Here is a 13,445-nt window from a genome sequence, read left to right as displayed (position 1 = left end):
TAAGTTATGTTATGGCGGAAGATTAAGCAAACTGCTTGAAGTCATACTCCAAGCTCAACTTTAAGACTATTTCACATAGTATGCTAAAAATGCATTTTCACCATTATGGAATAACCAGATACACAAGGACAGCACCACTCCTGGTCCTCTTATGTACGTATATATTATCCTTACATTTTGCACAGTTTCCCATCATTTGTAAAACGGTTGTAGACCTACAACTTAGAGTTCAGGCAAATTATTTAATGGATACAAACACACACACCAAAATCAGGAAGTCAGAAAAAGAAATATGGTAGATATATAATCCGCCACAAAACCTGAATCTCAATGTGTTTAACAAAGTATATTTGCACCATATTTCTTTCTTTTTCATCCTAACGATTTAACGCAAAAATGACCGTTTTGCAGCAGCTGTGATTTTGAAACTACAGCAAATACAGTGTTTGTCATGTTTGTCTTCCAAAATGACAGAACCACCTCAGTTCCCCAAATAATATTTTGAGACTGCTGGTGCAGAAGAAAAATACACTTATTAACTGATTTAAGGCATTTTCTTTTGTTTTTTTTCAAACTTACATTCTAAATAAGTAACATTATCTCTAAGTGTGCCTTCTGATTAATTAGTTGTATTCCAAATATATTTTAAAGGTTGTCATCTGATTAACGTAACCATTTATCTGAAGCACAAATAAAACCTTCTCTGTCTTACTGCTGGAAGAAACTAGTTCTTTCTCATTCTATTTACAACAGTAAATCACTAACCTTATTGTTGATTATAGCTTCAGAGTCATCAAAGACAAAATCTCCATCATAGCTGTTCACAAAGCAGATAATGGAAAGAAATCCCACAACGGCTTTGGCCCAATATGGTGGAAGGGTCAGGAGTGGTATGTCGTGATCCAGATTAACTTCTCCCTGAGCCATTCTGCACACTTCTGGTCAAGAATTTGGAGTACCAACATTATGCTGGTTGTGAATCTAAAAGACATACAATATACATGCATAATGAACAAACTCAACTTTACAAACAACATGCTCCAACTATTTACTAACCTATAAAAATATCTGATAGCCCACTTGCCAACACACATGGATGCGACATCATTTGTGACACATTGGTAGTTTTATTTTATTTATTTATTTAATTTGTCCCCGCCCATCTCCTCCCATCGGGGGATTCTGGGCGGTTTACAATAAAAATAATTGATTAAAACAGCAATATAGAAATGTAAAATTACTCTTAATAAATAATTATAAAATAAACGTAAAGAAGTCCAAGTGGCAAAAGAATCCAACACAGCCCGTATGTGGGAGGACTGGTCTAAGATCGCGGCCATCCCCATGTAGAACTATTCCCCTCTCCACCCCAAGCGAGGCGGCAGAGCCAAGTCTTCAGGTTCCTCCAGAAGGCCAGGAGCGATGGGGCCAATCTCACCTCCGGGGGCCGCATGTTCCACAGGGCAGGAGCTACTGCAGAGAAGGCCCGCCTCCTGGACCCCGCCACACGGAGTTCTCTTGCAGACGGAGTCTGCAGCATGTCCTCTCTGCATGATCAGGTGGGGTGGGTTGATGTTAGAAGGATGAGGTGGTCCCTCAGGTAACCTGGTCCCATGCCATCTAGGGCTTTAGAGATGATAACCAACACCTTGAATTGGACCCAGAAGCAAACTGGTACCCAATTCAGCCTGCACAGCAGCAGTGTTACATGTGCCCTTCTAGGGGCACCAAAAACAGCTCGCGTGGCTGCATTCTGGACCAGCTGAAGCTTCCAGATACTTTTCAAGGGTAGCCCCATGTAAAGCGACTCCCTTCCGAGTATGAGAGACGTGGGCAGGAGTCCAGAATTGTGTGATCGTGTGTAAGGGTGTTCACCCCCTATGTGAGAGACAGGAGCTGGGTAGGAACGGATGAGGTACCTCCCCGTTGACCAGAGAGAGAGGCTGAGGGGGGGCACAGGGAGAGTGTGGGGGCATTGGTTAGGTCCCACAGCGCCAAGACCGTGAGCTGGTGCGCTATGGGGCCAGCCACTGCCCTGGGACTGACTGAGTGCTGGAGATGTGTAAGTGGAGGAGGAGACCCTTATTTCCACCCAGGGTTCCTGAAGGTCTGGGAGTGTAGGCAACTGGGCCTGGAAATCCTGGGGGCTATAGGGTGGGGTGTACTATTGAGGTGGTGATGGGTCGGGGATGTTATGATGGGAACCATAGGGCGGGCCATCTTCGGGGAAGACGCCCCTGGTGTTTGTTACCGATGGTGTGTTCCGGCCCTCCAGGTTCAGACCCAGGCCCTGGTCAAAGGATTCTTGAGGGCCCTGGTCTCCAGCTGCTGCTCCTTAATGCCAGGTCTGTTAACAAGGCCCCCCTCATATGTGATTTAATCACAGAGGAGGGGGCATACCTGGCATGTATCACCGAGACCTGGCTGGGGCCAGAAGGGAGGATAGCCCTTTTGGAAATGTGCCTGGCTGGGTTTCAGGTGTGGCACCAGCCGAGATACCAGGGCAGAGGAGGAGGGGTGGCGGTTGTCATCTGAGAATCTCTGGTGGCCTTCAGGGGCCCTGCTCCACAAGTGGCCGGTTGTGAGGCCCTGTTCTTCAAGTTGGGCTCCCAAGAACAGTTGTGAGTGTTGCTACTGTACCAGCCTCCCTGCTGCGTAGCAACCTCCATGCCTGAGCTGGTGGAGGCTGTCTCGGGGTTGGCAATGGAGTTCCCCAGACTTATGGTTCTGGGGGACTTCAATCTGCCTTCCCTGGGGTGGGCCTTGGAGGCAGCTCGGGAGTTCATGGTAACCATGGCAGCCATGGGTCTGCCCCAGATTATTCGGGACCCGACTCGAGACAGTGGCCTCACTCCGGACTTGGTTTTCTTGTTGGAGCAGTGGCAATGTAATCTGAGGGGAGAGTCGCATCTGTCCCCATTGTCATGGTCAGATCACGCCCTGGTGACCCTGAGATTCTCCTAGGCTGCCCCCCTCTGCAGGGAGGCAGGACCTATTCAGCTGGTCCACCCCCGGCAACTGATGGACCCAGTGAGGTTTCAGAGGGAGCTGGGGGTTATACCCGAGGATCTGCTGCATGGTCCAGTGGAGGCCCTGGCTGCTACCTGGAATAGGGAGGTGGCTGGGGCCTTGGACAGGATCACGCCTATGCGCCCTCTCTTGCTTCATCCAACCAGACACTCCCTGTGGTTTATGAAGGAGTTGAGGGTTTTGAAGAGGCTTAAGAGATGTCTAGAGCACCAGTGGAGGAAGACAAAGACCGAAGCTAACCAAATACAGGTTAGAGCCGCTGTTAAGGCCTACATTGTGGCGGTAAGAGTGGCGAAACACCAATATTTCTCCGCTCTTATTGCATCTGCAGAATGCCGCCCCATGGCCCTGTTCAAGATCACATGTACCCTTTTGGGGAAGATGGGCCCAGCGGCCTACCTACAGGGCCGTGCGGAAGAGTTTTCTGAGCATCTACAGGATAAAATCGCTCAGATTTGCTCCAAATTGGATTCCAAGCGTGAAGCAGGACCTGTGGAGATGCTGAGGGAACATTCTTGCCCAGTTATCGGAACAGTTTGATCCTGTTGGACCCAAGGAAGTGGACAGGAGGGGGCCCCTATCCAGGGGGGAAAACACATACGTAGTAGCGAGGAGTTGAGCAGTCATTCAAAGAGACACAGAACAGACCCGCCTTGACTTTTGGGGTTTATCTGTATGGGTTTTCTCACGCTTCTTCAGTTTGTTAGGATTTTCTGTCTAACGTAGCAGTAATAAAACACTAGAGACTTATTCCTCATCTCAGCGTGGTTCCTGACTGTTAGGACAGTTGTTCCCCATCCAGACCCCTACAGCCCCAACACACCGAGAGAAGGCAGTCACAGCATCACTTACCTCACCCGGGATGGAGATGTACAATTGAGTATCATCAGCATATTGATGATACCTCACCCCATGGTGACAGATGAGCTCACCCAGAGGCTTCATGTAGATGTTAAAAAGGAGCAGAGAGAGCACCGAACCCTGCGGCACCCCACAAAGAAGAGGCACAGGGTCAGATCTCTCACTCCCAATCACCACCGATTAGGACTGGCACTGGGGGAAGGAGGTGAACCAGTGCAGAACCACGCCACCCACCCCCAACTCCCTGAGCCACCCCAAAAGGATACCATGGTCGATGGTATTGAAAGCCACTGAGAGATCAAGACGAGTGAGGATGGATGCACTGCCACCATCCCGCTCCCACCATAGATCATTCATAAGTGTGACCAATGCCGTTTCTGTCCCATAACCGAGCCTGAAACCTGACTGAAAGGGGTCTAGATAATCCGTTTCCTCCAGGACCCTCTGGAGCTGTCAAGGCACCACTTTCTCAACCACTTTCCCCAAAAAGGGGAGGTGGGAGACTGGATGAAAATTGTCCAGAACAGTAGGGTCCAGAGATAGCTTCTTGAGGAGGAGGAGTTGGGGGAGAGGAGGGTTATATGTGGGGAAAACAAAATAAAAACTCCGTTCCAATATTACAAAAATGTTTTTCATTTTTCATATGTGGTTTAAATGGCTTTAACACTCACAAAAGTTGTAATAATCAACAGCCTGAGTAAGTTATTACAAGTACTCTGTTGTTAAAGGACTACTCGGCAAATGTGTACACCCCACACCTAAATTATTTACTTATTTATTTAGAAAATGTATACAGCCACGCATCTTAAATACATAACTCTGCGTGACTAGCAACCAATTTACAAAAAATACAGTAAGTGTACACCCTGCCCTACCACCAACCAAAGTTAAAATAATTCCAATACAAAGGAAAAAAAGTGAAAACACCATAAAACAAATTCACAGAGACACTGTGAATACTGGGCTTCCCTAACAACCTGGCCCTAATGCCTGGGAAAAAGCCAAGCCTTAATGGCCCTGCAGAAGCCCTACAGGTTCAGGGGCCTCCAAAACTCAGAGAGGAGGCTGTTTCCTAGGGAAGGTGCCACAACAAAGAATGGAATGGATATTTGATACTGGGGATCTGGGGCATGCTGATCTTGTCAGATCCGGTGGAGCAGAAACCCTCAGAGATAGGCGGTCCTGCAAGTAACCTGGCCCTGTGCCATGAAGGGCTTTTAAGTGATAACCAACATCTTGAATTGCACCTGGAGGCATTCTGGAAACCAATGCTTGCACAGCACTGGTGTTGCACAGGCAAACTTTGGGAGTTGCCAAAACTGCGCACACCACTGCATTTTGGACCAGTTGGAGCTTCCAAGTAGTCATCAAGGTCAGCCCCATGTACAGTGCATTACAACAATCCAGTTGGAAGTGACTAAAGCATGAGAAGCAGTGAGTGGAGCCTCCCAGTCCAGGAATAGGCGCAACTGGAGCTCAAGAGGATTCCCTGCAACAGCCACCTTGGCCATGGCTGCCACCTGCTCTTCGAGTAAGAGCTGTGAGTCCAAGAGGATCCCCAAATTGCATATGGGGGAAGTACAACCCCATCAAGAGCTAAAGATGAAAAATCACAGATCTGGGGGCCTCAAACCCCACAGCCACTTGGTCTTCCCAGGGTTAAGTTGCAGCCTATTTTCCCCATCCATACCCTTACAGCCTCCAGGCATTAGGTAAGAATTGCAACAGCATCACTTGTGTGGCCAGGAGTGGAAATATATAGTTGAATGTCATCAACATATTGATATTTCACCCCATGCTGACTGATGACCTCACCCAGAAGTTTCATGTAGATGTTAAACAGAAGTGGGGAAAGTAGGGAGTGAGTAGGGGCACCCCACATAAGAGGTGTCTAGGCCTGGGCCACTTCTCCCCTACCAAAATTGGAGGAGAACCACTAGAAAACAGTGACACCCACTCCCAACCCCAATGACCATGGTGGAATAAAGAGCCGGCGAATAGAGTGGCTCTTTGTAATTCCTCTCCAGACAAGGAGAGGGCAAGATCACCCACAAGTGCTCCAGACAGTTGTTCCTCATGAGGAGACCGCAAGACAGCAGTCTCTGGCAGGTTTAGAGCTCTGAGAGATGAGGGAATAGCCATCTTGCTCTAACCGTGGTCAGCACCTTCAAAAGGACACAGGGTTAACATACCTCCTTCCTAATCACTTTTGGAAATTGCTTGTTAATGGCTTTTCAGCTATTAGGAACCTTTGGACTGACAAGTCTGAAAACACCGGGTGAGTTTCCTTCAATCCTTAGTGAAAGAAGTTTTAAATACAAGTTTAAGAATTTTTTCAAAAAATTTTTTTGGAATAAACACCAATGGGTGATTAGAACTTTGATTTTGGAAAGTTACAAATGGATTAAGGGTCCAGATGGAATTGAAATAAGATTTTGGAATTAATTATAAGAATCCTTCCCATGTGAAAATGCTTTTGTTTTGAATTTTTTAAAAAAATGATAGGATGGGACTTTGAAGGTTGGACACTAGAGGGAACTAGAAGGAACTAAAGGCTACAATTAAAGGAGAAGAACACTTAAATTTGACTTACTAATACAGAATGGAGCAAAATATTTTAACATTGGACATACCAAAGGATATTTTTGAACAACGGACTCAAAACTTAATTTTAAGAGTGTCTGCCTCCATAGACAGACTATGTTTAAAAGATGTCATGGAAGAGGAACAAGTTTTACTGGACAAGACTGAGACTGATCTGAAAGTGGATTTAAAAATGACAGGCTACAAGAATGACATGGAAAAAGATGTTACACTGGACATACGAAAGAAACCAGCTGATGTTTTAATAATTGAAAGGGATATACAAATAACAAACCAAAAGAGTGACCTGGCTTTTTCCTACATTGGATTTACAAAAGAGGCTTGTTAAAGCTTTAGAATATTGTCAGAAGGGACAAGGAAAAGATGAAAAGAAACCATGGGCTAGGACATTTGAAGGGACTAAAGATCAAGGTTGTTAAAAGTAAAAGGAAGGAATATAAAGTTGGTTTATTTGATCAAGGTTAAGGTCTAGTGGTTAAGGCAACAGGCTGGAAACTAGGAGATTGTGAGTTCTAGTCCCGCCTTAGGAACGAAAGCCGGCTGGGTGACCTTGGCCAGTACTTTCTTTCAGTCCTAGGAAGGAGGCAATGACAAATTACTTCTGAAAAACCTTGCCAAGAAAACTGCAGGGATTTGTCCAGGCAGTCTCTGAGAATCGGACACAATCGAATGGATGAAAAAACTAGTCCCTGCAGTTTTCTTGGCAAGGTTTTTCAGAAGTGGTTTGCCATTGCCTGTTTCCTAGGGCTGAGAGAGAATGACTGGCCCAAGGTCTCCCAGCTGGCTTTGTGCCTAAGGCAGGACTAGAACACACAGTCTCCTGGTTTCTAGCCTGTTGCCTTAACCTCTAGATCAAACTGGCTCTGTAAATATTATTATTATTATTTGCTCTGCTAAATAATAAGCTTTCTTAATGATGATGTTTCTAACTTGAGAGACCAAAACCGAAAAAGAAAACACCAATTAAGATTTGACCAACATATGGGAAATGGGAAATAAACTGATTTGCAGTGCACATTAATTCATTTAGTCTACAACTCAGCCATGGTTACTATAGCAATATCCCCTATATTGGTTCCTATACAATTGCATGAAGTGGCACATGATGGCTAATATCTTCGTGGTATTATGCTAACATTGCCATTCCCTTCTGTTTTAAAGCCAACCTTTTAGACCCCCACCCACCCAAAAAACCAAATTAATGGGGAAAAAAGGTAAACAGGAGATTGATAACAATTTTCAGCATAGCTACAATGGATATGCAAATTCCCAAAGGGAAGAATGTGTGCCATCTTTTTCGAAGCAAAGAAACATCCTTTGGAACTAAGTTCCGAAATTCTCCAGACTGGATCCCTCCCTCCATCTCACATCTACACAAACTGTACATTTATTCAAATGAGATGTGTTATTACGCCCAAGGAGGGGTAAAAAACCCTGAATTCAGGGCAATCTTACATACTTGAAGTCTCCTCAGTAGAAAGACCTGTGGACCTCTCGGTCACAGCACAATCCTATGCGTGCCTATTTAGAAATAACTCCCATGCGATTCAATGGGATTACACCCAAGCAAGCATGCACAGCGCTGTGGCCTTGCTGCCTTTGTTCAGTGGCCGTCTGCAGGGTAGGGGCGTACACGCAACTTTGTGGTGTGTGACGGAAAACTCATCCAAAAACATTCTTTTAAAAGTTCTGCCCTCTTCTCCCGCTCAGCTGGGAAGGCGGAGGACCTTTTGTACACTTTTTGTCAGCCGGAAATTTCCATTGTGGCAAGCTACGGAATCCAACCCTAAGCTAGGCTGACCAAACCTGAACACGGGTTCTTTGGCCAGCTAGCTGCCCTGTCCTTTAAGCCACGGTCCCGGGCAAGAAAGCGGAGCCGTTCGCTCCTCGCAGCGCCCCAAAGATCGGACGCGGAAGGCCCGCTGGATGAAAGCGACCTATTACTGTCCCCCAGCAGCACCGCTGAAAGGCCGAGGAGGGTCGCCTGCGGACGTGAGCCAGGCTCCCACGGAAGTAAATGCCGCGAAGTTTTAGCGGGGCGCTTTTTCTCAGCGCGTTGGGGACGCTCGAGCGAGTCCGCCCTCCCGGGCAGCGGCGGAGCAGGTCTCCTGGAAAGCTCGCCGCAGAGATCGGGGGGGGGGGGCAGCAGCGCGAGCGGGGCAGGCAGGAGCAGCGGGGGGTGGGCGCGCGGCCAGGCGAGGAAGTCCCTGAGAAAGTGGCGAGGACGGCCGGACCCCTCCCTGCCTCCCCCCGCCTGGGGGGGGCCCTCCCCGCTTTTGCCGTGGGCCCCCAGGGCTTCCTTTTGTCCTGAGCGGCGCTGGCGGAGGGAGTCGCGGAAGAGCCTTCCCGCCGCACGCAGCAGTCTGGGAAGCCCGGCGGCGCTCCCGCACGGGGGGATCTCCTGGATCTGCCGCCGCCGCCGCCGCCAGCCCTGCTCGTCTCTCGGCCCTGCCAGCCCCCGCCTAGCCCCAGAATGGCTTTACCTGCAGCAGAAAGGAGCCCGAGCGGCATCGCCCACCCGCGCGCGGAACTCTGCCCTCTCCGCCGCCGACGAAGCCGGGGACGGGGCGGGGCGGGCCAGCCTAGGGAGGAGCCGCCTCGCCTTCTCGCTCCCGGAAAGCAGGCGCCCGGCGGATTGGCTCGCCCCCCGCCCGGGCCGAAGGACCGGCCCCCGCTCATTGGCGGGCCGAGTGACGTCTGCGGGGCGGAGCAGAGCCAGGCGGGGAAGAGGCGGGGGGCGGGGATGAGTTGCGCGGATCTTCTGGGCGGTGTGCGAACGCGCGAGCCTGGAGGGCTCTGCAAAAAAAAAAAAAAAAATCCCGCCGACTTAGCCGGACATGGAAAGTGCAGCGCGATCCTAGCTGGATGCATCTCTGCTGTTAGTTCAGTGGAGTTATCCTGCCGTAGGAATGCCTGTTACGTTCCTTGGGAATGATTCCTGGCAGGCAAGCAGGCAGGCAGGCCGGCCTCGGGGTGCAGACTTACTTAGATGCTACCCCCTGCTTGCCTTGATCTTTCTTCTGACAACAGCCACGCGCTTCCATGGAGCAGTGCAAGACAGGCAGAAATTCATCCCGGGGAAGGAACGGTTTTTCCAGACAAGACGACTTGTTGTTGTTGTTAAGCAATTCCCATGCCGCAGTGACGGAGATCAATGAGGGCTCTAAACAATGCCGCCTTCCTTTTGGACCCCTCCTGTATTGTACTGTGTTTCTGCCTTTCTTGTAGAAATTTCCAAGGCTGCCCGACACTACAATGACAATTTTTCCAGAAACCGGTAATACGGCTAGATTAATTTAGATACTAGCCTTAACAGGGTGAGGGGGGAAATAGGCACCACTTCGTTAAAGGGAAAAAAAATGAAAATTGAGCAGCTTTTAACTCTGTAAATCCCTGGAAAGTATCATATATTAAAATGAAATATAAAGCTGTAGGAAACACCCTGCAGTCGCCTTTGTGTAGGATGTCTAATACACATGCAGTTAATTCATCCTTGACCGTTGGCTGTCCAGTCTCTGCTTCAACACCTTCAGGAATAAAGGCTATTAAAATTAGGAAGCACCTCCCGACCTTCATTTAGTTAAACTGGTTTTAGTCCTGTCTTCTGGAACAGCAGTATTGGAAGGCCACCATTCTGCCTTGCCTTAATTTTTTTCTCCAGCTGCTGAAAATGGATGAGTAAAACTTACATAGTTTTACCTTAGGCATTGCTTAAGCTAAACATATGACCTTGACTGAAGCAGAATTTGATAATCACTGATTTTAAATGGTTCCATCTATGATGAACTGAATGCAATGTAACAACAACCCTGCTGGTTTAGAACTAACACCTCTCTAGTCCAGGATTCAAAGTAGCCACAGAGATACCTCTTGGAAATCTGCAAACAAGACAAGGAAACTGGAGCTCTTGCCTCAGATGCAGCTGGTATTCCGTGACACCACAGCTTCTAGGCATGCACGTGAATAAGCCCTATTGAACTGTTAGCAAAATCATGTAAAAAGCTTTTATTTATTAATAAATAATTTGTATTATGTATGTAGCATGCATAAACATCCAGAATGCATCCTGACTATTCAAAACCAACTTTGCCTGGTTTCTTTTAGTTGAGCATCCCTACTTAATAGGCCAACACAAAGATAAACTGATCATAAAATCAAAGAAGTATAGTATAAATATATGTTTATAAATATAATAATAAAATCAAAGTAGCTGGAATTGAAGAGAATTTTAATTCTAGTTAACATAACCTTAATATGGTTTTTCTTCCTTTCTCAACTTGGAGTGCTTCAGATTACAATTCACATCATACTCAGTGAGTAGTGTAATGGCAGTGTGGGTGTGGTGAAAGCTGTATTCCAGAATATTTGGGTGGCCAAAGCTATGCTACAGTCTTGGTACGGCTGTTTTCACAACTATTAGACCATGGCACAATGTTACATTGCTACCTCCTTGAAGTAAAGTTACTGTAGGTAGTCCTCATTTAGCAACCACAATTGGGACTAGCAACTTGGTTAAGTGAAGCAGTCGCTAAGTGAAACCACAGCTGGGCTTATGATCTTACTTCAGCTTTCCTTTGCTTTACAGACCTGTGAAGGTTGAAAATGTGAGGATTGGTGGTAAAGTTACATTTTCATCGCTGCTGTAACTGCAAACAGTCGCTAAATGAGGCAGTCACGAAACAAGGACTACCTGTACTTAACTGGCATGGATGAGCATTTATTGCTAATACCCCTCCTTCCCTTTTATTCCTTTTCACTACGGATGTTGCTGCTATAGAAATGAGCCAGCTGCCAGAATATCTGGCCAATCCTGCATTGTTTAGGATTGCATACCTAAATCTTCTGCACGGATTGGCTGAAATGCGTGACTGGGCCATGAAATAATTCCATTTAATCCAATAGTTCCATAAGGAAGAAACAGATGTTATTTAATCTACTACCTGTATCGCTCTTATCAGGATGGTCTGACTGCAGTTATAGGCAAATTACTTTTGAAGGGAGATAATTTCTATCATACTGTAGTTACTTTAAAGAAGGACTAGATTGTTTTTCCCCAAATAATTTAACTTTAAAATGGGAGAGTCACCTTAGATCTTCTGAGAAAGATGAGGATTTTTTCCCCTGTCTAATCTTACTTACGGTTTCATCTAAAATTCAGGGCCATCCTTGTTTCAGTTAAATGTGGCATTTCTGCAGGGTTTTGCTGTTACTGTCCATGGAATGAAATTTATCATCTTTGACAAAATGGGAAATATGACCGAGCAGAAGATTTGATGAAATATGGAACTTTACAACCATTAAAAGAGTTTCCCTTCTGCCAAACTTACATTGGACAACAAATAAATATCATACCATAGGTAAGAACAGACAACTGAATTCTGTTGCCATTAGAATCAGCCTCTAATGAGCTGTAGAGAGAGGGAAAAAATTCAGAAACGTGCTACGTAAAATGTACAGCTTTCAGTATTATTTTTCCAACCTTAAATTTTATGTGAAAAACTGTCCTCAGTAAAACCATATTTAAAAATCATAGATACTACCAGTACTATCTTTCTCAATTTCCCTGAAGGCAGAATTTTAAAACTTTTTCTGTTTAATACATTAAATAGTCAAATTATATTCAATAAAATAGTCCTGCCTCTGGGATATGATTCTGCAGATATTGAAAGTCAGTTCTGACAAGACCATGCTGTCATCTGAACAGCTGAGATAGCTGGAAGCAAACCTGTATATTCTAAGAGCAGTAGTCATACTAAAGCATCTGAAAGGGGTACTTCACCAAGCCTGCTGGTGATGAACAAAGCATCATTTCTGAGAGCGTAAAGCCGTCACGTCCTCTGGAAGGGTTGGCATAGATGCTTTAAAGGGTATCTGCACACTGGAGAAAGGCCTCAAAGCAGCCACCTCAGCCTTTCTACAGCAGTCACTGCTTTAATACTTCAAGGGAGGGTGCTTTACTTGCACCAGGGTGCTGTGTGAATTACCCATTCAAATGCTTTGTCCAGCTCTGGGTGATAATACCACCAAAGGAGAAGGAGAAAAGTCTGTCACGGGTTGGCAGACTTCCTCTCCTTGGCTTTCTATCTGGAGCTCAAGCATTCCGAATGTCATTGGTCCCAAAGATCTGGCAGCCCCAGCCCAAGCTGTGGTGCTGAGTCGAAAAAAATGAGAACAACATATATTTCCCTAATACTAATGCCCAGGTCTTTTGTGTGTTGATCAGGAGCAGAACTAGAGCAGAACAAAGGCATTCTGAATGGTCCGGATGTTTAGGAAGCCTGAGAATCTGCATTCCAGAGTGAACTGATCCACAAGTACATTTGCAAACTTGAAAAATCCTATCACATGGTTAGATATTCCCTCAAATGTTCCTGTTTCTTTTATTTCCTGCCCAGCAGGTAGAAACTGCTAAAATACATAGCAGATGCCACACAGCATGTTGAAACAGAGCTGAAATGTGTGTTGCAATAGTGGTAAGTGGTAATGTTCTGTCTTGTGCAAAGATTTTGTACGGAAACATATTAAAAGGCTGGCTGTAACACCCCTTGTTTTTCCCTGTAAGAATTCTGTACATTTCTCGGTAGCATTTATACAATATTCCTTACAAATTCTCTATTTTTTTCCCCTCACACACTGTCACATAGAGGTGATTATTTCAGTCCCATTTTTAGTGAGCAGGTAATGATATCACTGTGGGCAATGATTTTTGTTCTGGTTTATTATTATCTTTCTGAGTTCTATTGAGACATCACTTCTTTTGGTCTCTTGCAGTTATAACCAAGTAGCAGCAGTAGCATCATGTTTCAGCAGGGGAAAGGAAAGAATTAAGATTAGAGCTAGGGTTGGCCAATCAGCCTAGCTGGGATGTTCATGCCTTATCAGGGGTGTCCACAGAGTATAGTAAAAAAAATCAAGACGGCAGCCATCATGGTGTGATTGAAGCTCTGTCT

General features: G+C 46.1%; 1 protein-coding gene across 2 annotated transcripts in view; it reads right to left on the bottom strand.

The window, feature by feature from the left end:
• LOC134498644 (protein O-mannosyl-transferase TMTC4-like) overlaps nt 1-9,068 on the bottom strand; it is a 79,965-nt gene extending 70,897 nt beyond the window's left edge. For both annotated transcript variants that reach the window (XM_063304802.1, XM_063304804.1), the window contains exons 1-2: nt 8,979-9,068; nt 766-981 (exon numbers count right to left, since the gene is read on the bottom strand). In XM_063304802.1, coding sequence (XP_063160872.1) covers nt 766-927 — 162 coding nt within the window. In that variant the 5' untranslated portion in view covers nt 928-981; nt 8,979-9,068. The remainder of the gene's footprint in view (nt 1-765; nt 982-8,978) is intronic.
• Nucleotides 9,069-13,445: the final 4,377 nt, after the last annotated feature.

Source organism: Candoia aspera, chromosome 5 (assembly GCF_035149785.1).
Source record: "Candoia aspera isolate rCanAsp1 chromosome 5, rCanAsp1.hap2, whole genome shotgun sequence".
In the NCBI taxonomy this organism is placed as follows: domain Eukaryota; kingdom Metazoa; phylum Chordata; class Lepidosauria; order Squamata; family Boidae; genus Candoia; species Candoia aspera.
This window is presented reverse-complemented; position numbering and strand designations above follow the sequence as displayed.